General features: G+C 37.7%; 2 protein-coding genes across 3 annotated transcripts in view; both read right to left on the bottom strand.

Moving 5' to 3' along the window:
• The window catches only part of LOC109410775 (mucin-3A), a 619,568-nt gene that overhangs the window by 100,731 nt on the left and 492,770 nt on the right, over positions 1-26,067 (bottom strand). The gene's annotated exons all lie outside the window — the stretch shown is intronic.
• Positions 12,326-24,078, bottom strand: LOC134288411 (uncharacterized). Its single transcript, XM_062853230.1, has 2 exons — positions 21,181-24,078; positions 12,326-19,977 (listed from the first exon to the last, which is right to left on the bottom strand). The coding sequence occupies exon 2, from the start codon at positions 13,938-13,940 to the stop codon at positions 13,050-13,052; it is 891 nt and encodes a 296-aa protein (XP_062709214.1). The 5' UTR covers positions 13,941-19,977; positions 21,181-24,078; the 3' UTR covers positions 12,326-13,049.

Below are 26,067 nucleotides of genomic sequence, written 5' to 3'. Positions count from 1 at the left end.
ATTAACTAGTTATTTTGGCTGTCCGGTTCTTGCATTTTTCCCACAATATATAAATTCAAAGCTTTTATTAAACATATTGTTTTTTTTTGTCTGTATTAACGAGATTTTTAACCCTAGGCTAGTTCTTCTCGGGACCCACGTTTTACTTCCCTTCCGAAGGAAGAACCCACTTTTTGTGAGTATGTCGGGAGTGGGATTCGATCCCAGGTCCTCGGCGTGATAGTCAAGTGTTCTAACCACCACACCAGGTCCGCTCCACAATCATATTGTTAGTTTTCATAAAATTCCTGTGTATTTGTAATTTGTTAATTATAATTTTGTTGAAAACAATAACCTGCTAGAATACACTTTGTATGAGATCAGCATTATTTATTGAAAAATAATATCCCATATAGACTGGTGAAAAACAAATGCAAGATAACAAGTGAATGTAATAATAAAAAAGAATTTATTGAAATACTCTTCGTAAGATATCTCAGTAATCAAATGTCGAATCGAAATAAAATTTCAGGGCCTTATACAAGGATATTGTAGCTTTCATTTGGTGCTTAGAGAACCCAAATCGGTTGACAGATGGCTGAGTTATTTACTATGGTACCCTTGGTCCAAAATCTTTCAAAAAGTTAACCTGTATTACTCCCAAGTACTCTTTGAAAGATATCTCGGTAATCAAATGTCCAATCCTAATGAAATTGTATAGGGTTCTACTAGAATGTTGTAGCTTTCATTTGGTGCCAGGGTAACCGAAATCGGTTGACAGACGGCTAAGATATTTATTATTATACAATTGGTCAAAAATCTCAAAAAGTTTAGTTGTATAAATCCTAAGTACTCTTCGAAAGATATCTCTGTAACCAAATGTCCAATCGAAATAAAATTTCTGGGTGATCTACTAGGATGCTGTAGCTTTCATTTGGTGCCAAGAGAACTTAAATCGATTGACAAACGGCCGAAATATTTATTATGATACACTTGGTCAAAAATCTTAAAAAGTTTAGAAGTATGACTCATAAGTACTGTTCGAGAGATATCTCGGTAACCAAACGTCCAATCGAAAAAAAATTCAATAGCATTCTACTAGGATGTAGTAGCTTTCATTTGCTTCCAAGAGAACTCAAATCGGTTGACAGACGGCTGAGAAACGTGCGTGACTTTTTTTTGTAACGCACATACACACACACACACATACACACATACACACATACACACATACACACACACACACACACACACACACACACACACACATACAGACATTTGCTCAGTTCGTCGAGCTGAGTTCATTGGTATATGAGACTCGGCCCTCCGGGCCTCGGATCGAAAGTCGGTTTTTCGAGCGATATTTATACCCTTCTTATGGGTGTAAGAAGGGTAAAAAGGCTTTTCCTACATACATTCCGTGATATTTTTGCTACTGTTTATTAAGCTCAAATATTACAAAGAGATAGTAGCTTTTATGTATTTGATGCAATTGCATTTTCATGTATAACTAACTTGTGTAACCAAATATGATCATAAAAAATCTGTTGACAAACGGCTGAGAAATGTATTATGATACATTTTATAAAAAATCTCTCAAAAGCGTAAATTTCATTACTCCTTAGTACTCGTGGAAAGATATCTCGGAAACAAAATGTCCAAACGGCATGAAATTTAATAGCATACTACTTGGATGCTGTAGCTTTCATTTGATGCTGAGAGAACTCAAATCGATTGACACACGGCTGATTCATTTATTATGAAGCATTTTGTCAAAGACCTCTTAAAAAGTTAAGTTCTATTACTCCAAAGTACTCCCCGAAAGATATCTCGGTTACAAAATGTCCAATCGGAATGAAATTCAAAAGCGTTCTTCTAGGGTGCAGTAGCTTTCGTTTCGGGCCTTAAGAACCCGAATCGGTTGATAGACGGCTGAGAAATTTATGGTGATACACTTTGTCAGAAATATCTAAAATAATTAAGTTGTACTACTCCCTAGCACTCTTTGAAAGATATCTCGGTAACCGAACGTCCAATCAAAAAAAAAATCAATAGCGTTCTACTAGGATGTAGTAGCTTTCGTTTGGGGCCTTAAGAACCCAAATCGGTTGATAGACGGCTGAGAAATTTATGGTGATACACTTTGTCAAAAATATCTAAAATAATTAAGTTGTACTACTCCCTAGCACTCTTTGAAAGATATCTCGGTAACCGAACGTCCAATCAAAATAAAATTCAATAGCGTTCTACTAGGATGTAGTAGCTTTCATTTGCTTCCAAGAGAACTCAAATCGGTCAACAGACGGCTGAGAACCGTGAGTGACATTTTTTTGTAACATACATACACACACACATACACACACACATACACACACACACATACACACACACACGCACATACAGACATTTGCTCAATTCGTCGAGCTGAGTTGATTGGTATATGTGACTCGGCCCTGCGGGCCTCGGATCGAAAGTCGGTTTTCCAAGCGGTATTTATACCCTTCTTATGGGTGTAAGAAGGGTAAAAACGGATGAATAACAAAAAAACTTGAAATTTGTCAACAGTTCTAGTGTAACATTTTAGGTTAAGCTTGACGTGATCTAAGCTCCCTATTACTACTATAAGGCACTTCGAGGTACTCCGAGGCATTCCATGGTACTCCGTGCCTATTGAAGGTACTCCATGGTAGTTTGTAGAATTCCGTCGTACTCCGTGATATTCCATGACACTCTGTGTTACTTCATTTTTAACTCCAAAGTTGCTCTAAAACAAAGTTGCTCTAAATCTTTGTTATAATCTTGTAATTGGGTTCTTATCGGGTCTCCCGAGAGGTTTTTCTAGAAATTTCCATCTAAAATTTCCTGAAGTTTTTACAAAAGATTGATCAAGAATGACAAGCCTTTCAGTTCTACCAGAAGTCCTACAAGAAGTTTCTTCAGGAAGTTCTGAGGAGTTTCTTTGGATGGGAACATCTTAAGCTGAGACGAGACTCGCGAAGAGGAAAAAAAGCAACGTCAAGTGCAGCCCAACTGAGCTGTCAGTTGTAGCCCGTTTGATTACGTTACCTTGAACGAGGAAAGTATTGCTATCCGGGATAAATGCTGAAGCCAAAATTCACTCCGAGCAGCATTTTCTTCTCCTGTACTGTCAAAAATAAATTGAAAACAAAATATTCCAATGATTACTTTGCTTGGCGATTGTTGGCGATGCCAAATTTCACCTCGACATGATTTTGTGCGTGAATGGGATTCAGTCACACTGCATGTGAGGTGATGCGGTCACGTACGTGTTTGAACCACCAGCCCAAAACATAATGTCAACACAGATAGGAAGACGACAAAAATAACAAAGTGGAGAAAAAGAAGACCGTCTCAGATCTTAAGTAGTTTATTTGAAATTCGGATTCTTCTAGGGTGAGTCAAAAAGTACAGGGTAACTCTCGCTGAGACCGGCCCACTATTTACACCTTGTCTTCAAAAATGTATAAGGTGCCGATTTTCTGAAAGTCCTCACTAAAAAGTAAGGAAAATGCATTTGGTTACTCAAATTGATGGACCCCCCGTTATTTAGAGCCACAACAATTTTTGCAGACCCCTTGTTTCGTCTAGGGTTGTGTGGTGGAAGACGGGGATCCAGGCGACGACGAAGAACAACTACTGCTTTCCAAACTATTGGATTTTATTGCGATCGAGTCAGACAGCGTGTCTGCTCGATCGGTAAACGAGAAACTTATACCTAGCTACATACAAAACGTTGTCGCCTTTTATAGGCGACACAGTACGGGCAGATAAAATATAATACAATTAAATCCTATTGCCGCGCGCACCGCAGTACGCTGGACGCTGATCGCAGGGCGCCCACCGTTGCGTTGGGCTGACGATGCGATCGATGCATTGGATGTGGACAATGGGCAGCTCGTTGAATGGTACGCTGCGGTGCCTGTGTGCTGTTAGATATGCCTATTGACAACGTTTTCGGTGCGAGATCGAACACCCCTTGATTTTGGTCAGATAACTTTTGATAGGAAAAAAGACATCTCTAATTTTTTGATATGTTATGTACAAATGTCTCGGCTTTCAATTGATGCAAAAATTTTGAAAATCGGTGGTTGCCCTCATAGTGAAAAATCAAATCAAAATCAATATGGCCGACCTAACTTTTTTTATTGTAAATAGTAGCTCTATCTTTCCTCTTTTCAACAACAATTCGTTTGGAGGTGGTTTTTGAAGAAACTTTCGAGTTATAACGGTTTAAATGAGCCACCATTTGACCAAAACCAAGGGGTCTGCAAAAATTGTTATGGCTCTAACTAACGGGGGGTTTATCAATTTGAGTACCCAAATGCATTTTCCTTACTTTTTTAGCGAGGACTTTCAGAAAATCACCACCTTAAGCATTTTTGAAGACAAGGTGTAAATAGTGGGCCGGTCTCAGCGAGAATTACCCACAGCAAACCCTACGAATTTCTGCTTCAATTTGAGCAATTTTCCATGGGTTCCTCAGGGGTTTCCACCAGAAGTTTCTTCACAAATTCCTAAAAGAAATTCCTAGTTAATAAATAGTTCAGGTGTTCGTCTTGCAGGTGTACAGGTTTAGGTGTACAGGTAACATACCTCAAGGATCTTTTTACTTCCTGCATGATTTGTTTTGGAAAGTTTCTTTTAAGTTTTTCTTTTGCTTCCTAATCTTCAGGATTTATGCTAGTTGTTGCTGTGAGTGCTTTTTGAGAATTTCTTTTACCAATTCCTAAGAGAATTCTCCCAAGAGTTGCATTGGAAATTTCTCCATAAGTTTCAGCAAACATTCCTTCAGTAGCTCCTGCAGGAATTCATATTCTAGTTTTTTCGTCAATTATTCAAGTATTCATCTGTAAGTTGTTCCAAAAACTCCTCTGAAAGTTCTTAAAAAACTTATTCTAATGACAACTTATTCTGTATTGAACTTCCAAGTTTTATTTTTCAAACATTCAAGACTTCATCTGGATATTTTTCCGCAGATTTGCCATGAAACCTTCCACGAATTCCATAGGAAATTTCTTCAGTTAAAGATTTTTTTTGAGAATTACAATAGAGTGTTTTTTTTTTAGAAATTTTCGAAATAGTCCATCCAACGGATTTCAAGTATTCCTAGGCTCTTCGAGAAAATTCTACAAATTACCTTTAAAATGAGACATAAAGAATTAAAATTGAACTATAGATGACGAAGATAGCACCGAATCACTTTTCCATGTTTTACGTGTGTGACCTCAAACTTTTGGTTGATACATCATATTGAGGGATGACCCTAAACTTTTGGTCGACGACATCAAGAATTAATTCACTTAATAACTTTTTTCCAAGATTTTTTAGCCAATTTCGGTAAAAAGCAGTTGAAAGCTTATAGAAAATAGGTTATATTACCGCTCTCATCTTGAATTTCAGTCAACCCAATTTCTAGCGACACTGCCATGAGTTTATATTAATTTTTTTTAGAAATTTTGGCAACTTTATGTTATGTTTACATATTAATAATTTTGTAAATGTTTCATCTAAATCATGTTCAAAGTTTCTTTGACTTATTATCATTTGAATGGAACTTAGGGTTTTGAAATCGGACGCAAATTGGCGGAGATATGGGCTTCAAAAAAGACATGTTTCTGAGGTTGTGACCCCAGGATTTCTGCTTCAACTCCAGGGTGTTTTTTATTACCGTACGGGATTGGGCCGAAGGGTCCATGATTTTCATGAAACTTTTTCCACAGGCAGGGCTCTTGGATATATGAACAAAAAAATGAGAAAAATTCAGGGTCGCCTATTTTCCCGGAAAATTAATGTGGAAATTCTTCGTTTTCCCCTGACACTACTTACTTTGAAAAATCATAACTCAAGAACGAAGCATCACAGACACAAAGTTTTTTTTAGAAAACAAAAGCAAATTTTCTAAAAAAAAAAAAAAAATGAACTGGAAAAAGTTTTCTACAAAATTTTCCACAGTTGAGAAAGTTCGTAAAGAAAAGCCGGAAAAACAATGCCTGAACACGTAAGAAAATATGTAAAAAAAATTTGAGAAGGTTATTCCATAAGTTTTAATCGCTGAAATTTTTGGAATGCACTTTTTGCCATAACTCAAGGCCAATTTTGTTTAAAAATGTCCAAATGTGTCATATAAGCCCTTTCTTTGAAAAATCATAACTCAAGAACGAAGCATCCATTCATTTAGAAAATGAAAGCAAATTTTCTCAGGAATAAAAAAAAAATATGAAAATATTTTTGAGAAGGTAGTTTCATAAGCTTTGATGGCTGAAATTTTTGGAATGCACGTATTTTTCGTTCTTGAGTTATGGCCAATTATGTGAAAAATGACCATATAATATATGCGTACACTCCCGTTCAAAAGTTTGGGGTCACCCCCTCAAAAACATGTCATATATTTAGGCCCATATCTCCGCCAATTTGCGTCCGATTTCAAAACCCTAGGTTCATTCAAAAGATAATAAGTCAAAGAAACTTTGAACATGATTTAAAAGAAACTTTTTCAAAAAATTTTGTATGTAAACTTAACCCAAAGTTGCCAAATTTTCTAAAAAATGAATATAAACTTACGGCAGTGTCGCTGGAAGTTGGATCGACCAAATTTTAAGATGAGAGCGGTAATATGACCCATTTTCTATTAGCTTTCAACTGCTTTTTACAGAACTTAGCTAAAAAATCAAGAAAAAAAGTTAATAAGTAAATTAATACTTGATGTCATCGACCAAAAGTTTGGGGTCACCCCTCAAAATGCTGTATCGGCCAAAAGTGTGGGGTCACTATCGTAAAACATGGAAAAGTGATTTGTTGATATCTTTGTCATCTTTCATTCAATTTTAATTCTTCTTGGCTTATTTGAAACGAAATGAATGATACTTACTGCATAGACATTGAACCACACATATTTGTTGAAATTTACATACTAAAACTTAACGTAAAGTTGCCTCATTTTTTGAAGCGTGGTAAAATGTGCCATCTTTACATAACATTTTTATATACAAAAATCGTTAAATACGTTAAGTTGAAGACATCAAACGAAAATTTAGTTAATTATCTTTGAAATGAGCCAAAAATAATTAAAATTGAACTATAGATGACGAAGATATCACCAAATCACTTTTCCATGTTTTACGAAAGTGACCCCAAACTTTTGGCCGATACATCATATTGAGGGGTGACCCCAAACTTTTGATCGATGACATCAACGATTAATTTACTTAATAACTTTTTTTCTAGATTTTTTAGCTAAGTTCTGTAAAACGCAGTTGAAAGCTAATAGAAAATGGGTCATATTACCGCTCTCATCTTAAAATTTCATCGACTTCCAGCGACACTGCCGTAAGTTTATATTCATTTTTTAGAAAATTTGGCAACTTTGAGTTAAGTTTACATACAAAATTTTTTGAAAAAGTTTCTTTTAAATCATGTTCAAAGTTTCTTTGACTTATTATCTTTTGAATGAAACCTAGGGTTTTGAAATCGGACGCAAATTGGCGAAGATATGGGCCTAAACAAATGACATGTTTTTGAGGGGGTGACCCCAAACTTTTGAACGGGAGTGTACATAGTTATTTTTCACAAATTCAAGAAAGAAAACGAAAGTTCATTCCAGCGATTAAAGCTTATGAAATTACCTTCACAAACATATTTTTTCGAAAATTTTCCGCGAGTTCGGGAATAGCTTTTCCGGCTTTTCTTTTTGAATTTTCTCAACGGTGGAAAATTTTGTGGAAAACTTTTTCCAGTTCATATTTTTTTTATTCCTGAGAAAATTTGCTTTCATTATCGTTAAAAAAACTTTGTTTCTACGATGCCTCGTTCTTGAGTTATAATTTTTCAAAGAAAAGGCTTGTATGGTACATTTGGACATTTTTCAACGAAATTGGCCATTACTCAAAAACGAAAAAAAGTGCATTCCAAAAATTTCAGCGATTAAAACTTATGAAATAACATTCTCAAAAATAGTTTTTTGAAAATTTTCCATGAGCATTGTTTTTCCGGCTTTTCTCTACGAATTTTCTCAACTGAGAAAACTTTTGTGGAAAACTTTTTCCAGTTCATATTTTTTTGGATTTCTGAGAAAATTTGCTTTCATTTCCTAAAAAAACTTTGTTTCTATGATGCTTCGTTCTTGAGTTATGATTTTTCAAAGTAAGTAGTGTCAGGGGAAAACAAAGAATTTCCACATTAATTTTCCGGGAAAATAGGCGACCCTGAATTTTTCTCATTTTTTCTTGTTCATATATTCATGACCCTATCCTGTGGAAAAAATTTCATGAAAATCTGAGACCCTTCGACCCAATTTGTACGATAATTAAAAAAATGCCCTCCAGTTAAATACATCTGGTCACTTCAATCTACTACATTTTCTAATTCTAAAGTTTTCCACGGCTTACGATTCATCGCAAAACATCCATCCAACGACACGAAGTCGTTAGTGCGGCGGCGGTGGATTCGCGGAAGATTGTTTTCCCAGACGCGCGCGCGCGTAGGTACAATTAAATAGCAATCCGAAAGACATAGCCCAACCAATGTTAATCGTGAGTGCGGAGCTTTTTTATCGCAATGCTGCGGGCACCAACTGGAGGACAGTTGGATACACTGTAAAAAAAATAAATGTTCAAACGTTACTGATTTTTTTTCCATAATTTATCGTGAAAGTTTTATGATTTTTGTTGAAAAACAAATGACATACAGACTTACAATTCTCTAAATTTGACTATATTTTTCTTATCAGTAACTCAAATCTAATTTAAAGTTTTAGAACTACCAAAAATTTAAAAAAAATGTCATTTTCATTTTATGACGGTTCTAAAAACCTCTTCAAAACAAGATAGACTTGATATAGCTGGTTAATGTGACAAGCTTTTGCTCATCTTGTTTATTTTTGTTGTGATCAATCAGAAGTATCTTCAAAACCGTTCTTTTTTTTTTTGAAAAAAAAAATATTTTATTAAAATTATTTTTGAACCTTTTGTCTAGTAAAATTACCATTACTTTTTTAAGTGCCCGATTAAGGTTGATAGCGAATTGAATGAGCAATTACTCATTTTCCTATATTTCTGTGTCGAGGCTGCTGCAGGCAGCAGTAAGCTAAGCGGGGCGCTTAATTCTGCGCTATGGCCTCTCGATACACACCTCCCCTTTCAAGCTCAGGTACAGGTACAGAGGTACACAGGTAGGTACAAAGTGCGTGCCTATCGATGTTGCCCCCAAACGGAGGCATGTCTCGCACAATTATTGCGGTTGTTCAGTTCAGTTAAGTGCAAGTGCATGTTTTGCCAGACTGTCAGACACTACTGTCGGTGTGGTCTCGTTTGGCGGATACCTTTCCGCCGTTGTTGGTTGACCGATCACCGTTGGTTGGTTGTAAGCTTTATGCTTTATGCGATTTCGAGGGACCTTTCGTTCGATAGCGTAGTCTACAACAATTCCCCACCGCATCACCACACTACTGGGGAGAAGCAGTGATCGCACGGAGAAGAATAATTAATTTGCGAACAGGGAAAATGTGGGTCAGATATTGGAAAGGGCGTACCACCAGATAAATTGATAATGCATCGCTAAATGTTGAAGGCTGATGCGAGGTTAGCTGGCGCGAGCAAAAGGTGGATGTTGTTTATTTATGTAATTAATTTGATCGGCGATTGGCTGAGAGAGAGGAGGCATTCACTGGGTTGAAGTTTTACGTAATTGATTGTTTGTATGGAATTAAATTATTATCGTGGATAATCTGTAGGATGTACTGGAATGGAATCATATACCATAACCCAGATTAATATGAGATGGTCCAATTTAAATTGAAAATCATCAGGTTACTTGTTGTAACGACTCTCCGATACATACTTTTCCTTGGTACTCTGTTCTGCCCAATATTGCATAATGGATAATAGCAAGTCATCCAGAGGATCTCGAAGTAAAATGCCATGTTGTGTTTTTTTGGCTGCATAATTTCATTTGGAAGCAATTTTAGGCGAATAATCTGTCCAACCAGCAAATTATTAAGATTGAATGTATATTGGGTTCCGTTCCACATAATATCAGTATTAAAACTATATTATTATTTACAGAATGTTTTAAAATGTTCAGTATTTCTGAAAAAATAGAATGTCTTGCAAATTTAGGGTTTTTTTTCCAGGAAAGATTTTTTCTAGAAGTGCATCAGAAAGAAAACTCTTGCAGGTATTTCCTAAATAATTTCAGCAAGAATTGATTCCTCGAGGTCCAAGTATATGCTTTTTTTTTGAAAATTTCTATAGGCATTTCCTCCAGGGTTTCTTTCCGGAGTTTGAGCAAAAATTTCACTTGGAATCTCTTTAGAAGTTTCACAAGAAATTAGTCAATAGATTCTTCTAGGAAATAGTCCACAGGTTTTCAGTGAAAAAATGATTCATTGATTTGTCTTTATTAAAGAGACTTTCAGCCCTTGGCTGGTTTTAAAATGCTATTCCAGTGGAAATTTCTTCAAAGTTTCATACAGGACTTTATCCAGAGATTAGCAGGAGGAACTATAGAGATTTTTGCAGGAGTTCTTTTGGAGACTTCTTCAAAAAATCTTGTATGAATCAATGCAATCAAGGAATCAATAAATTAATAAACTAATGAACTAGGAATGTTTCATAAAATCAGAACTCCTCCAATAAATTATTTTAGTTTTTTGGAATTCCTTCATAGAATGCTTCAAGAATTTCTTTCGGGGATACCTTCAGGAATTCCTTCAGGAATTATTCCTTGGTATTTCTTCAGAAATTCTTCTAGAATTCTCAAGATGTTCTAGTAGAAGTTACTTCAAAAGTCCTCGAGGGATTGCTTCATAAATTCCAGGATTTTTTTTTCAGAAATTATTCTGATGATCCTTCAAGATTACATCCCAGGAAAAGGATCTCCTTTAATAATTTCTGTAGGATTTATTCTATGCAAGCGTTCTCCAGTTCCATTCCACTTTATTAGAGATTCCTCATGTAATTATTTCCAAAATTTTCCTAAAGGTATCTCCGGAATTCCTGTAGTACTTATTCCTGATTTTTTTTTCCAGATGTATCTCCACAAGTTCTTCTTGGGACTCCTTAAGGGGTTATATATGTTGAGTTGCGTGAAAATCAGATATACCGGGGCAAGTTGAAACGGGAAGTTTTGAAATAGATTTCAATGCAATTTGGATTTTTTTTCACCAAAAGATTGTTTGAATAAAAAACTATATGGTATGGCATTCAAGCTGTTCACCATCATTGGATAACATCACGTTAACCCGCTGTTTCATCTTGTCCCACCCGTTTCAACTTGCCCCGGTGTACCTTAAGGAAAATTTTGATTTTTTGTAAAAGTATACAAAAATCAATAAATAAATAAATATTTAATGTGTAAAATCAGCTTGAGAACTAGTACTTATTACCAAAGTTATAACGAATTCTGCAAAACGTGTTTCTCTTTAAAGAGACTTGCCGTGACTTTGATTACAGTCCAATAACGGCTCAACTGATAACACAAACCTAAAATAAAAACATTACTAGAAGATCCTGTAGTGTCCTTGAACGATCGGAATAACAAAAAAAGGTTTTTTTTGCAAACGAGAACGTTTTTTCTCAAAAAAGTCACCCTTTTTAGCAAAAAAAAAAACGAATAAAAAATCATAACACTAATATGACGAAAAGTATTGATCGTTCAAGGACGCAACACATAAATAGCGAATTCTCAAAAAAAAAAAAAATGGTTGAAATCGGTTGAGATCTGATTCTTCAATCGTAGTCACCGCATCGACGTTTTTGAGGAAACACGATTCCGAAATAATCGCTTATAAAGTTTTAAACATACAATACGCTTCTCATAAGGGAGGAAGGCACAAAACGCTATATCTTTGCTTCTACTGCTTGGATCTCTATGAAAACCTGACAGAGCATTCTTAAGAACCCATACTTGAAGATAAAAGAATAAAAAAAAATATTTTTTTTCTCGACCTCAACATACATTACCCCTTAAGTACACCCTCCAGAGATCTATTAAAACATATTTAGGGCTTTCTTAAGAATTCTTTCACTTCATTTGTCTGCACTTGCTTCTGGATTTCCTGGTGTTATTTGGGAATCCTTCGCAAATTATTCTTGAGTTTCCTTCGAAATTTCTCCACCCTCTTCAGGTTTTTTTCAAAACCTTCAATTTAAATTTAAATTTCATTTCATAATTTTAAATCCTTCAGAAAATGTTTCTTTTTTTATTTTTTACTCGAATTAACAGGTTTTGTTTTTCAGAAGTATCTGAAATTCTTCCAGAAATTTCTAGATTTATTTATAATATTTAATTTTTTGTAATTTATGTACAAGAGATAAACAAAATGATCAGGACAGGCAAAGTTTTCACTTCTCAAAAAATTTCAAAGAGCTGTTATTTTTCGAAAGGTTCAAAAAACATTCTCAAATTTTCACTGTAAGTTGATCAACTAGTTGTTTATCGGTGGTCAAAATTTGCACAATATCGGGCTTTTCTGCACGAAGTTATAAAGATTTTATAAAAAAGTATAATTATCCGATAACCAACTTTGAGCTGTTATATCTCCGGATTCAATGAACCGAATGCAATGAAATTTTGTCCATTTATGACTTATATAATGAGCTCCAAAAACTTTTGACTCAACTTGAAATTATTAACAAGAGAAAAAGTTATAGCGATTTAATTTATTTTATGATTTTTTGGTAAATTGGTCTATTTTTAATATGGATCCCATAACTTTTCAATTTTTGCCAACTTTAGAATTTTAAGTTAAGTCAAAAGTTTTTCTTAGTTTATTATATAAGTTATAAAATGGTTGAAATTTCATTGCATTCGGTTCATTGAATCCGGAGATATAACAGTTGGCTATCAGATAATAATACCTTTTTCTAGAATCTTTATAACTTCGTGCACCGCCGAAGATCGTCCTTAGCACGCGTTGCTCGAAAGCTCCGAGTGCTTACAGGTCCTCCACGAGCATGGTTCATGTCTCGTGCCCTAGAGGACCACTGCACTGGTTTTATGAGCGTTTTGTACACGGTGCATTTGGTGCGTGGGGACTTCCGCAAATGGTCACCTTACTTGTGAATGGGGCAGATCACCCCTTCCTTCCAATCCTCCGGTAGCTGTTTGGTGTCCCAGATCCTGACTATCAGCTGATGCAGACAGGCGGCCAACTTTTCTGGTCCCATCTTGATGAGTTCAGCTGCGATACCATCCTTACCAGCTGCTTTGTTGGTTTTGAGCTGGTGAATAGCATCCTTAACTTCCCTAAGAGTGAGAGTTGGGTCATTTCCGTCCTCTGCTGCACTAGCATAGTCGTTCCCTCCGTTGCCGTGGGATCCCGTGCCTACGTTCTCCACGCCGTGCAGGTGCTGATCGAAGTGCTGCTTCCACCTTTCGATCACCTCACGTCCGTCCGTCAAGAGGCTTCCGTCTTTATCCCTGCATATTTCGGCTCGCGGCACGAAGCCGTTGCGGGATGCGTTGAGCTTCTGATAGAACTTCCGTGTTTCTTGGGAACGGCACAGCAGTTCCATTTCTTCGCACTCCGCTTTTTCCGGGCGGTGCTTTTTCGCCCGAGAAAGGCGGGTCTGCTGTGTCCATTTTTGTTTGCAACGTTCCACGTTTTGCCGGGTTCCTTGCTGCAGTATTACCGTCCGTGCTGCGTTCTTCTCCTCCAAATTCTCTCTGCACTCCTTGTCAAACCATTCGTTCCGTCGATTCCGTTCCACGCACCCGGTGGTGCTCTCGGCTGGGTCGTTGATGGCTGCTTTTACTGTTCTCCAGCAGCGCTCAAGAGGGGACACATCGAGCTCGCCCTCGTCTGGCAACGCTGCCTCGAGATTCTGCGCGCATGCTGAGGCGACATCCAGTTGCTTTAGTCGCTCAAAGTAGTATCGTGGCGGTCGCCGGTACCGTACATTATTGATGATGGGAAGTTTTGGGCGCAGTTTGACCATCACCATAGTGGTCGGAGTCGGAGTTAGCGTCACGATAGGTCCTGACGTCGATAATGTCGGAGAAGTGCCGTCCGTCAACCAGAACGTGTTTAATCTGCGTTTCCGTCTGCTGTGGAGATCTTCAGGTGTAACGATAAGAGAGACTGTGTTGAGAAAAGGTACTACGTATGTCCATTGAACACCCCTAAATGCTTTTAAACCCTTAAGCCGTGCCACATTTTCAAAAATTTCTTCACTCTTTACAGGTTCTCCTGAACAAACAGGTAAGTTGAATGCATGTCATCTTGAATAAAAAATCGCGTATGCTAAGTGAGAAAACATAATCGTTTCTCATTTGCATAATGAAACGGGTACTGAAATACCTGTCCGCCAATTAAAGATTACCAAAATTTACAAGCGCAGCCATAGCATCAGCGGTAAAATCCATTACAAACAAGCGTCTCAAATGAGCATCAAAACACGATTTACCAACCAACCGGCACTCGGCAGCTTAATTGGCCTTGTTCGCATCGTTCCTGCGCCATTATGGGGCGCCCAGCGTTCATCTTCCTTCTCCCGTCCCGACCCACCATCACCGACAACAACTTCGCGTATCGATATTAATTTGATTAGCACGCAAAGTGCAACCAGACGGCGGCAGCGCAAAGCATCTCACGATCATCGGCAGCTCGTTGTTCACGCGCGAATTCAAGCACTGCGCTGCTGATGCTGTGAGGCGCGGCGGCGGCGCATCCATTTGACGCGAGCACGCGCATCGCGCGAATAAAATTAGCGTGCGAATTTGGCAGCAGCTGGTCCATGCGCAATGTTGACTTGGCTGGTCGTCGTCTGGTGCAATCCGGGTTCGACGATTGTTAGCTTCGGTGAGTCAGGATTTAGTGGCGGACGAACAATGATGGTTATAACCTGGCGAAATTAATTAAAAGCATCGCCGAAAACAAAAAGCCGCAGCATTGACCTCACGATCTGCGCAGTCTTCGTTTTTGCATGGTTCAAGCGGTTAAATGTTTGGAAATGATGGGTTCAAATACCGTCCCTCTCGTGGTGGGGATTCCCAACCGAACAACGGACTCTAGTACGGAATTTATTTGTGGCCTTTATTGGCAGATTGGAATCACGAAAGAGCATGATTTGCAATCGGCGCGGCATGATTGCGGCACTTGCTCCGACACGTTTTAGCTCATGTTGAAAAGTGTTGTTGGTCGGAATGTAGGTATCCTTGTAAAGTGATTTCGATTGTTTAAAGATCTTCTTGGATAGAGCGATTATGTAAACCGTTTGTTGCTCTTTTAAGCATACTTTTATTGTTTCTTTTTGCATTACTTGAAAGACAAGGTTAAGTACAGCCAAAAGACGCTAGAAATGATAATTGCAAATAGAACACCCAAGCAGAGATGGGAAATGTCTATATGTACTCATAAACTGTTTGTTGATAACTTCAAAAATCTTATAAATCTCTTTCTAATTTTTGTCGTTTCATGCTGATGTTTGTTTTCATAGTCCATTTCAAGTTGAAAAAACTTGTAATTAGAAGGCACGAAATGTTTTTTTATCTGTATTAACGAGATTTTTAGCCCTAGGCTAGTTCATCTCGGGGCCCACGCTTTACTTCCCTTCCGAAGGAAGAACTCACATTTTGCGAGTTTGTCGAGAGTGGGATTCGATACCAGGTCCTCGGCGTGATAGTCACGTTCTTGAATTATCATACCAGATCGGCTCCACACGAAATGTTGCTAATTCACAAATTAAGAGATGAAATTTGTGAAAAAAATCTCGTTTTGGTGGGATTCGAACCCTTGACTCCGTATTTGCTAGACCGGCGCATTAACCAACTAAGCCACAGAACAGGTAATGATTCTGCGAAATAGAAAGCCAAACTGACTCCGAAGCTACACCGTGAACACTCCTTTTTCGAATCCCACCAGAACGCGGTTTTTCCACAAATCGATCAATCATCGATCAAATCTGACTATTCATGTCAATGGTTGCTCCTCCGTGATTGATTTGTGCTGGTACCAATTGCACTGAGATCCAAATGAATAAGGACTGGGACACTCCACTTATTCTTAAAGTGCAATTCAAGCAGGTCATACATGTTTGATCAATAACGGCACCGGCCAAGTCCTTATAGTCAGCTGGGAAAGGAAAGGAATGTTAGATTGTTCTGGTTGTTGCTACTAAAGACCGAGAGTACCTCTGCGTCCCCACACCCGCACAGACATTTGTTACATGGAAAGGATGAGAGATCTGGGAGTCACCGTTGGGTCGGTGATGCGATCCATGGATAGAGGATATTTATAGTGTTCGTAAGGTGTTAGTGTGGTGAAATACTGTGAAGGTCAAGCGGCACAGTTTGCTTTGGTTGCATAACTTGTAGGCGTTATATACAAGGAAGTTGAAAGGAAGGGAAACGGCTTTTTCAATTCGTTTCTAGTTCTAGCGATTGCTATAAACATATGAATATACAGTTGTTCGAATGAGTGTAATCAGTTTCGTAACTTCTAAATCCGCCCTATTTTACTTATCCTTTGACAGATACGCGTATTTCGACTACCACTTGTAATCTTCCTCAGTGTCAGTTATCCAGTGGAGCTGTTTGTCGGCGTTAATTCAGACTGTGTGTTTTCAATGATTTTAGAAAAAAAAATCACTGTAAGCACTTGAGATATGAAATATAGCACGCTCATTCCAAAATAGTATAAATATTTTATGTAAGGGCACATCTGCATCAAAATAACTTCGAAAAATTAAGTGTTGTCGAGTTTCCTTGCTTATTTTTACCCGTCCAAATCGCCTAGTCCATTCTGGCTTAACGCCATCCAGCTCATCTAGGAACCCACGTTATACTTCCCGTCCAACGAAAGATCTCACATCTTGTGAGTTTGTTGGGAGTGGGATTCGATCCCAGGTTCTCGGCGTGATAGTCACGTACTTTAACCATCACACTCCATTGGCAAAATTCAATCGGATATTTTTCTGGAAATTATACCATGAATCTCTCCACCACGATATCCATTATTTTTTTCCTAGGCTGCTTGAGGAAATTCTTCAGATTACTGGTTGTCGGGAGTGAGCTGTTCAACGTGAAAAGTTTAAATTGGCGTAAACACGGCTGGTTTCGGAGATTTTTTGCCCGGAGTCCACTGTTCGACGTGGAAAGCAAGGTGAGTCAAAAGTGAAGAATGTATGACGCGGAATTAGCAGCAAACGAGTTTTCTTTTCTTCCTTGAAAAACTCAGAATATGATTGAAGTTGTCGAAATAGTTTATCTTCGAATAATTCCGTCAAAAACATCAGCAGGTTTTTTTTTACTAAGAATTCACAAATCTGAATGGAAAAGAGACGGGCTTGGTGGTCTACCGTTTCTGATTTGTATGCAGAAGATCTTGGGCTCAACCCCTGGTCCGTCCCTTTCCCCATTTCCTCCTATTCTGTATCGTTCTATCTACTTCTCTACATACAACCCTGTGTTCATAATGTTCATAGCCAACGCTTGAACCAGAAACTAATTGAAAAAGTCGTTTCCATTCCTTCCAACTTCCACAGCACAGTTTCAATCTGTCATATAACGCTTACAAGTTATGCAACCAAAAGCGAACTGTGCCGCTTGACTTTCATAGTATTTACCACACATTCTATCACCTTACGAACACTATAAATATCTCCTATTCATGAATCGCATCACTGACCCAACGATGACTCCCAGATCTCCCATTCTTTCCATCTAACAAATACCCCAGTCCGTGCGGGTTGTGGGGACGCAGAGAACTCTCGATCTCTAGTAGCAACAACCATCACACTTCTAACATTCCTTTTCCTTCTCAACTGACTGTAAGGACATGGCTGGCGCCGTTATTTATCAAAAACATATGAGCTGCTTTATTTGGATCTCAGTGCAATTGGTACCAGCTCAGATCAAACACATGTACAGGGGATAGACAAAATGATCGGGACAGGCAAAATTTTCCCTTCTCAAAAAAATTTCAAGTACCTGTAACTTTTCGAAAAATGCATCAAATATTCTCAAATATTCTTTCACTGTAAGTTGATCTACTATTTGTGTATCAGTGGACAAAATTTGGAAAAGATCGGACTATTTTGCACGAAGTTATAAAGATTCTTAAAAGGTATAATTATCCGTTAGCCTACTTTGAGCTGTTATATCTCCGGATTCAATAAACCGAATGCAATGAAATTTTGACCATTTATGACTCATATAATGAGCTTTGAAAAACTTTTGAGTCAACTTAAAATTCTTAACACGGGAGAAAATTATAACAATTGGATTATTTTTCTAATAAAACACCAAATTTCCTTAAATTTCAACATCGTTTCAAAATTTAAGATGCAAATTATAGTTCATTTAAATTCCCTCTGATTGTCTTGAATACAGATATGTTTTGAAAGAAAGTAACAATATAGGCGGCAATTCATTGAAAAAGTAATGGAATACCTATTAACAATAGACAAATTTACTAAAAAACATAAAATTAATGAAATCACTATTACTTTTTGTCTTGTTAATAATTTCAAGTTGAGTCAAACGTTTTTCAGAGCTCATTATGTAAGTCATAAATGGTCAAAATTTCGTGTCATTCGGTTCATTGAATTCGGAGATATAACAGCTTTGAGTTGGCTATCGAATAATTCTACCTTTTTCTAAAATGCTTATAACTTCGTGCAGAATAGCCCGATCTTTTCCAAATTTTGTCCATTGATATACAACTAGTTGATCAACTTACAGTGAAAATTTGAGAACATTTGATGCACTTTTCAAAAAGTTACAGTCCATTTATTTTTTGAAAAGTGAAAATGTTGTGTGTCCCGATCATTTTGTCTATCCCCTGTATAAGTCATGTCTCCAGTTAGCCTAGTGGTTAAGGCTTTGGATCGCCAATCCGGAGACGGCAGGTTCGATTCCCGCCGGGTCGTCGGTCGGGAAAATTTTCTCGACTACCTGGGCGCATAGTGTATCATTCATTGTACTTGCCTAACAATATACGAATTCATGCAATGGCAGGCAAGGAAAGCCCTTCAATTAATAACTGTGGAAGTGCTCAAAAGAACACTAAGTTGAAGCAAGGCAGGTCAAGTCCCAGTGGGGACGTAGAGCCATAAAGAAGAAGAAGTCAGATTAGATCGTTTTGATCGTTGATCGAATTCACAAATCTGAATGGACAGTTTATGTAAAATGTGGGCTTGAAATTTCTCCACTTTTTCCTATTAGTTTTGGCATGATTTGTTCTAGACATTTCATTTGAGATGTCTATTTGTTTTTCCACCTTAACGGTTTATGTGATGCCATCAAAAACTCTTCCAGGGATGTGGTAAGGAATCTTTTCAGGGAATTCACCTAAGATTATATCATTTTTTTTAATGCAAGCAACCATAATGCTAAAGTAGTTCACTAGAGGTTCATGTCTATACTTTTATGAATTTGATTGAATCATTATAAATTGCAGAGACATTTTTAAAATGTTTTCAATAAAATATCAAGATCCTACCTGGATGAATGACATATTTTCTAAATTATTACCAGGTACATAATATCCAGGACCAGGAAGAGTACTGTATAGACGAAAAAATAGAGATACTGTTCCATCTTTTCAGCAGGGTCCGTCAAATTTCATCCGACTCAAACAGAAGCTTTTTTTTTATTTATTTTTGTATTTTTTGTAGAAGTAGATTCTTGGTTCAACAAAAAAACGAAACTAATAGCTGCCGTATACGCTTTGATTATTCAAAATGCCCCTTAAACCCCCTCGGACCCCATGTAACGCATCTGAGAAGCTCCAAACACCCCGAAAACTCCTCCGTAACGCTTCCGTATCGCCTCTGAATCACGCCGAAAATGATCTGAAACATTTTGAAATGTCTAAAAGAATCCTCCTAAACCAAAAGCCCTAACGCCTCCGCAACGGCTCTGAAACCAGCCTAATATGCTCTGAGACTCCTGAAATGACTCCGAAATCCCCTAAGACCCACTCGGAGCCCATGTAACGCACATGAGACCTTCGGAAACACCCAAAAACGAACCCGTAACCTTCCTTTGCTTTCTAGTCTAGTCTAGTCTAGTCTAGTCTACACATACACAGCCATTCATTGAAAGAATCCTGGAAAACGATAGAATCGACTATTTCTATCATTTTTCTTGTCAATATCAATGCTTGCAGCACATCGGAGATGTAGTACAAGAATTGAAGCGGCCAGGCCTACTGTGCAGCGTCTTGATGTGGACATTGATGCCACAATAAAGCTATAGAACGGGGACATCTCGTACCAACCGCTCAGCATAGTATGAAGTATGAATGTTAATTAAATTCGTTGGGAGTGACTTTGCTAAGAAGGTTAATGTCACTCCGTCGGTGCTCTTCTTCCTGAGATGGGACATAGGAATTTGAGCCTCATGTCCAAGCTCGAAAGCCTAGGCTTAAGCGCCATTACTCGCTCTCTGAAACGAGAAGAAGTATGATGACCCACTCCCCAATTATGGTACAGAATGAAATATGCCACATTATAAGAAACAGAAAAGTAATACAGCAATCACTACAGACAAGTTGAAAAAAGGTTTAAACACTACAATGAATTAAAAAAACAACAACAACCGTGGGCATCACCACGGTCGAGCAACACACTGCATCTGGGTACAACCAGCGAGGCGTGTCCACCACGTGTTGGCACAATTTTGATCCATTATCAATGTGTTTCACAATTATGTTACTCAAAACAAATCAAATCAGAAAGATCTCACCGGTTGTAATGATGAATGGCCAAAAGATGTTGCAACGGCCACACGTCAATTCTGACTTCCAGCATTCCATCGGCAACACCATGGCAAGCCGGAATTCCGAATCCACTTGGACCTTTGACCTTCCACTGTTTCTTTCGCGTTGCAGCAGCTTCTCCACAAAAGGGTAATAACTTGCTCCTTGGCACAACAATTGAGTATACTTTCATTCGAATCGATATTCATTAACCAATGAGTCCTACTGCCAGTCGAAAATACTAACACAAAAGCGAAAAATAATTCGCACACTGAATGCACTAGTAAGGTCCTTGCGCCCTCAGCTGAACAAAATTAGATAGGTATTCTTCAAATCCAGGATATTCAGAGCGTTAACCGATATGAAATTTCGCAGTGTAAAAGTACAAAATTCACGAGAACAAAAAAAACCGTGACAGATAAATTTTGATTCACGTCCGCGCGCACTGCCTACTACGATCCGATCCGTTTCGAACCCGTAACCTTCCTTTGCTTTCATCTATAAACACCCCCCGGTCGCCGTTGCAATAGTTCCTGTCATTATTAAATATTCTTATGCACAATATTGGTTCTGAGTAGCTTTCCCTCTTTTTATGCAGGGCATAAAAAAAGGTGCATAAATTAAAAGTGCATAAAAAACATGCATAAAAAGAGGTTTTAGTGTACTCAGCAACCTGGAAGCAAAGATTAAAACAAATAATTTACTAAATTATTGCTGAGAATTATAACCGTCAAATACAATAAGTAGAATGATATTTAAATTCAAAAATGCTAGCTAAAAAGATGTACCCAGTGGACGACAAGTCCTTTCAAGGAAACACCAAATGGATTCAGTTAATAGCCTAAATGGATTCCAAGTGGCAAAGAACTTTAAAGAGAACAAGTTCCTTTTATAAAAGATTTAAAGGGGTGTCATAGGGAGCTGCAAAGGGCTTTGAAGGGGATTCACAGGCTCTCAGATGTGCTTCACGGGGTTTTCAGAGTGGGTTTTGCAGGCGTTTCAGTCAGTTTCATGGAGGTTTTAGGGGAAGTTTTAGCAGCGTTTAATAGCATTTAATGGCGTTTCACGGCGTTTCAATTTCAGAGGGGTTTAAAGGAGCTACCAGAGTTCTCATATCAATTTCATTGGGGTTTCGAGGATTTTAAAAAGTATTTCATGGGGTTTCAGAGCGTTTCAGTGGAATTTAAGGGATCCACAAGAGTTCTCAGATTAGTTCCAAGAAAGTTTTAGGGTTCAGAAGCGTTCCAAGGCATTTCAATGCGCTTCAAGGCGTTTCAGAGCATTTCAGAAGATATCAGTGAGATTTTAGGGGGCTACAAGGGCTCTCAGTTCAGTTCCACGGAGGTTTGAATAGCGTTACAAGACATTTCAATGCGTTTCTAATCGTTTCAGCTGATTTCGGGGTTTTAGGGGCACGGTCTGGATCCATGGAGGTTCAGGAGGATTTCAGGAGCGTTTCAAGACGTTTCAATGCGTTTCAATGCGATTCAGGGCGAATCAAAAGGTTTTCGAAGGGTTTTAAAAAGCTGCATGGGCATTCAGATCAGTTCCACAAGGATTTTAGGGAGTTTTCAGAAGTGTCTCAGGGCGTTTCAATGCGTTTCAGGGCGTTCCGGAATACTTGAGAGGGGTATTAGGGTGCTGCACAGGCTCTCGGGTCAGTTTCATGGGCATTTTAGGGATGATTTCAGAAACGTTTTTTTAATATCTTGTAATTAACGAGATTTTTAACCCGGGTTAGTTCATCTCGGATACTTTCAGAAACATTTCAAGGCGTTTCACAAGGTTTTGGATAAACTTCCCGTAACTCCACTCGCAGTCCTTGTCCCGCAGATCAAACTTATCTCTACTCTTAAGTACTCCAACTTTTTTGAACACAATCAAGTTCTAAATATTTAGGTAACCTTTCCTTAATGGACTGCCCATATTCGCATAGTTGACGTAAGCGCCGTAGATTTCAACATGCCTTTGAAGTTTTTTTCGCGTTGACATCTAGCTAATGATTAGATCTTGTGCTCTATTGAATTAAACTGGTTTAAATTATGCACATGTGACAGATATTAGCTTGTGAATGCTGGCATTGTCAATGGTGGTTATGCGATCATGGGCAGTGAAGGTAGGGTAAGCGTACCAGTTTTCGCCATAGTGGTACCCTACTTGGCCATAGTGAAAGTTTTGAATGTTGTCAAGTTATGACCTATCATGAAAGTTTTCGTAGCAAGAATTTAAATGTATCTTGTCATAAAACTCTTGGAATGATGCCAAATTTTAAATTACCTCAAACAACCACTATGGCAAAATAGGGAATCACTTATGCGATAACTGGTACACTCAGCCTACCTTGATGGATTCTAACTAAATGGATTCTACCTCAAAAGAGATTCCAGTGTAATGAATTATCACATAATATCAAAGGTGACTTTAGATATCCCTGATGCTCCGGAAATTTGTCTCCTATGACGTTTGCATGTAAATATCGTGCGGTAGGCATAAAGATACTCTACGCCCAAGGAAGTCTAGGAAATTTGGTTTTTTAAAAGTTCCTGTCCCGACCGAGAATCGAACCTGTTATCCTCAGCATGGTCATATTGAATATCAATGTCTTTACAGCTGTGGCTCTTTGGGTTTCACGATTCCAGAAAGTCACAAAGATGTATATGAGTATCATAAGATTCAACTGATCTTCTATGACCACCAAAACGCACTGCACTGAGTTTGAAATGTACCCGATGCATAGTTACGTGTGTAGATATAAAGGCCTTAACTTCAGAATGATTTGTATGGCCCAAAACATCGCTAGTGATGTGGAGTTAGTCTATCATAACTTGATTTACGTGTATGGATCTAATAAAATCATTTCTGAAATCCTTACATTAGTTTGATGTCATCTTACAGGTATAGGCCTTACAATCAGAACTTCAGAGCAATTTATGTTTCCTAGAACGTTACCAGGACATGACTAGTAATAAGGAAGTGGATCCATCTCGGCAGAGCTCCTATTCTGGGCACTTTTCTGCTATAACTCAGCCAATTTTGAACCAATTGACACCATTTTTGGAACGCGGTGAGATACGTATGATACCTTGCGGTGTACAAAATATCAAGTTCATAGGGTTGGAATTGACTGAGTTATAGCGAAAAGTGTTCAAAATACCGGCCACTGCCCAAGTGGCTGCCTACCCTGTTCTATAATTCAAAACATATCTTTGAATTTAATGGATATGGCTCAAGCGATGTTGAAAGTGAACCAAACTATTTGTATTCGGTTGACTAATTTCAAGACTTTTGGATGAGTTTGATAACCAGGAGATCTATGTTGCAGCTGCAAAAGGACACTGGGTCAAAGGATATAAGTAATAGTTGTCCAGAGGAAATCAGCAAACCTCCCCGATCAGAAAGGCATAACAAAATTATAACCGATTGAGTTATTTATTTCAAAGATTTTTCATAACAGAATGAGTTATAAAATTCGCCGGTTAGGTGTTAAAATAACAAAAAATATAACTAAAATTGCTCTAGCCATAACATAATTATAACAGGTGTTGATACAATTTTAACAAATTTATAACAACGTGAGATATAATAAATATTGGAATGATCAAAAAGTTATAACACATGTTGTTATAAATTAGATATAAATATATTGGGTAAAAATTGAGTTGGGTAAATTTTAACTCATTTTTTGGGTAATTTTTATTAAGAGTGTTATTTATTTTTAGCGAAAAGTTTTTTGTATAAAAAACTTGCCCTACGTAGTATATAAAAAACCCTCACCCAGACGGGAATCGAACCAAGGACGCCAGCCTTTAACTGCAATCCGGCGCCTTTATCAATGAGACCATTGCAGCACTTGAAGTGAAAGGCGGTATACGATCAAGTGGTTCTTCGTTTTGGCGGCTGGTCTATAAATAGACTCATTTGTCCAACGTACAGGAGAGAGAAAATATGACGTCACATAAAAGTGTTCTTGATACAGTTGATCGCAATTACGTCATCTTAGAATATAACAAAAGTGGATATAATTTGGTTATAATTGTAACTCAATAATTTGCTCTGCATTTTGGCATGCTTTATCTTATGATTCAGACCCGAAATACATGTCGTATCTTCATCAAAGTTGTAGAGATAGTTAATGGCTAAACAGTGAAAAGAGTGGTATTAAATTTCACCTTCTCTCGGTGCTAGGGGGCTGTCCATTTATTACGTAAGGGATTTTTTACGATTTTTTAACTCCCCCTCCCCCTCTTGTAAGATTTTTTGTATGAGAAACCAAATATTTTTTATGTAGCGTTAGATTTCTCAAACCCCCCTCCCCCCAAAAACCCTTACGTAATTAATGGACAGCCCCTAGCGAGCAATTAAATCAGAACATTTCGACATGTGTTATTAAATAATTATCTAATGTTCCTCACCATCAAGAAAGTTCCTGCCTATGGCAAAGTTATGCAGTAGTCTGGTGGTTTAAAATTTCACCGCATCGTGGCGTTAGTGTGCATTTCTGAAGTTTGTCAGTTTTAGATGGCTTATAAAATAAAAAAAAATGCAGTGTTTAAAGCACAATTTCAACATTACATGGTACAAGAATTGACAAACTGTGGCGTTTGCTTTGCCTCGTGATATCAATGTTTTAATTCTCAGCAAAAATAGTTTAAACAAGAAATTCCCCCACTAGTTGAAAGCACGTGTTCGGCATTTGCTTCGGCATGCATGACGATGTCCATCAACACATCGGTAAAAAAGAAATAACCTTCTGCTATTGATTGGTTTTTAAAAAGCTTTCAACAGTGTTTCTCATTTTGAACTACTGCACAGATTATCACATCTATTTGATTTCAGTTGAGATTCTGTTTCATTAAGTAAATCCTATTTGAATAACCGCTTTAAAATTATGGAAGTTAAAGGAAATCATTGAAGCCCGATCGGTACTCTATCGAGCGTGCCACAAAGATCGGTTTTAGGACCATTGATGTTAGCCTTATTTATCAACGGCCTTCCTTCATCTTTGAGTATGTAACATCCACACCACATGTTTGCAGATAATAAGAAGCTGTATTTCTACTGAATTGATATGGACGTTAATTGCATGGCAATGAAACGTGACTAACGACATGGCGCGACCAAATTAGATATAAATTTCAAAGCTCCACAAATTATTTAGATAATAATCAATTCTTCAAAAACTAAGGTGATTTTCATTTGCAGACGACTAATTGTTCCAGTTGTATCATGTTAATGGTAAAACTTCTAATTTCAGAATGATTTATTAGAATAATCTTGAATGGGACCACATACTGCAAAACCTATGGAGGTTTGTGAAACTTAAAACTTACTTCATGAGTGTTAACAGTTTCAATGAAAGTCATCCTTTT

The sequence above is a fragment of the Aedes albopictus genome, chromosome 2, assembly GCF_035046485.1.
Source record: "Aedes albopictus strain Foshan chromosome 2, AalbF5, whole genome shotgun sequence".
Classification (NCBI taxonomy): domain Eukaryota; kingdom Metazoa; phylum Arthropoda; class Insecta; order Diptera; family Culicidae; genus Aedes; species Aedes albopictus.
This window is presented reverse-complemented; position numbering and strand designations above follow the sequence as displayed.

Coding starts and splice junctions, on each gene's coding strand:
- LOC134288411 (XM_062853230.1), bottom strand. CDS start 13,940: ATGGTGATGGTCAAACTGCGCCCAAAACTTCCCATCATCAATAATGTA.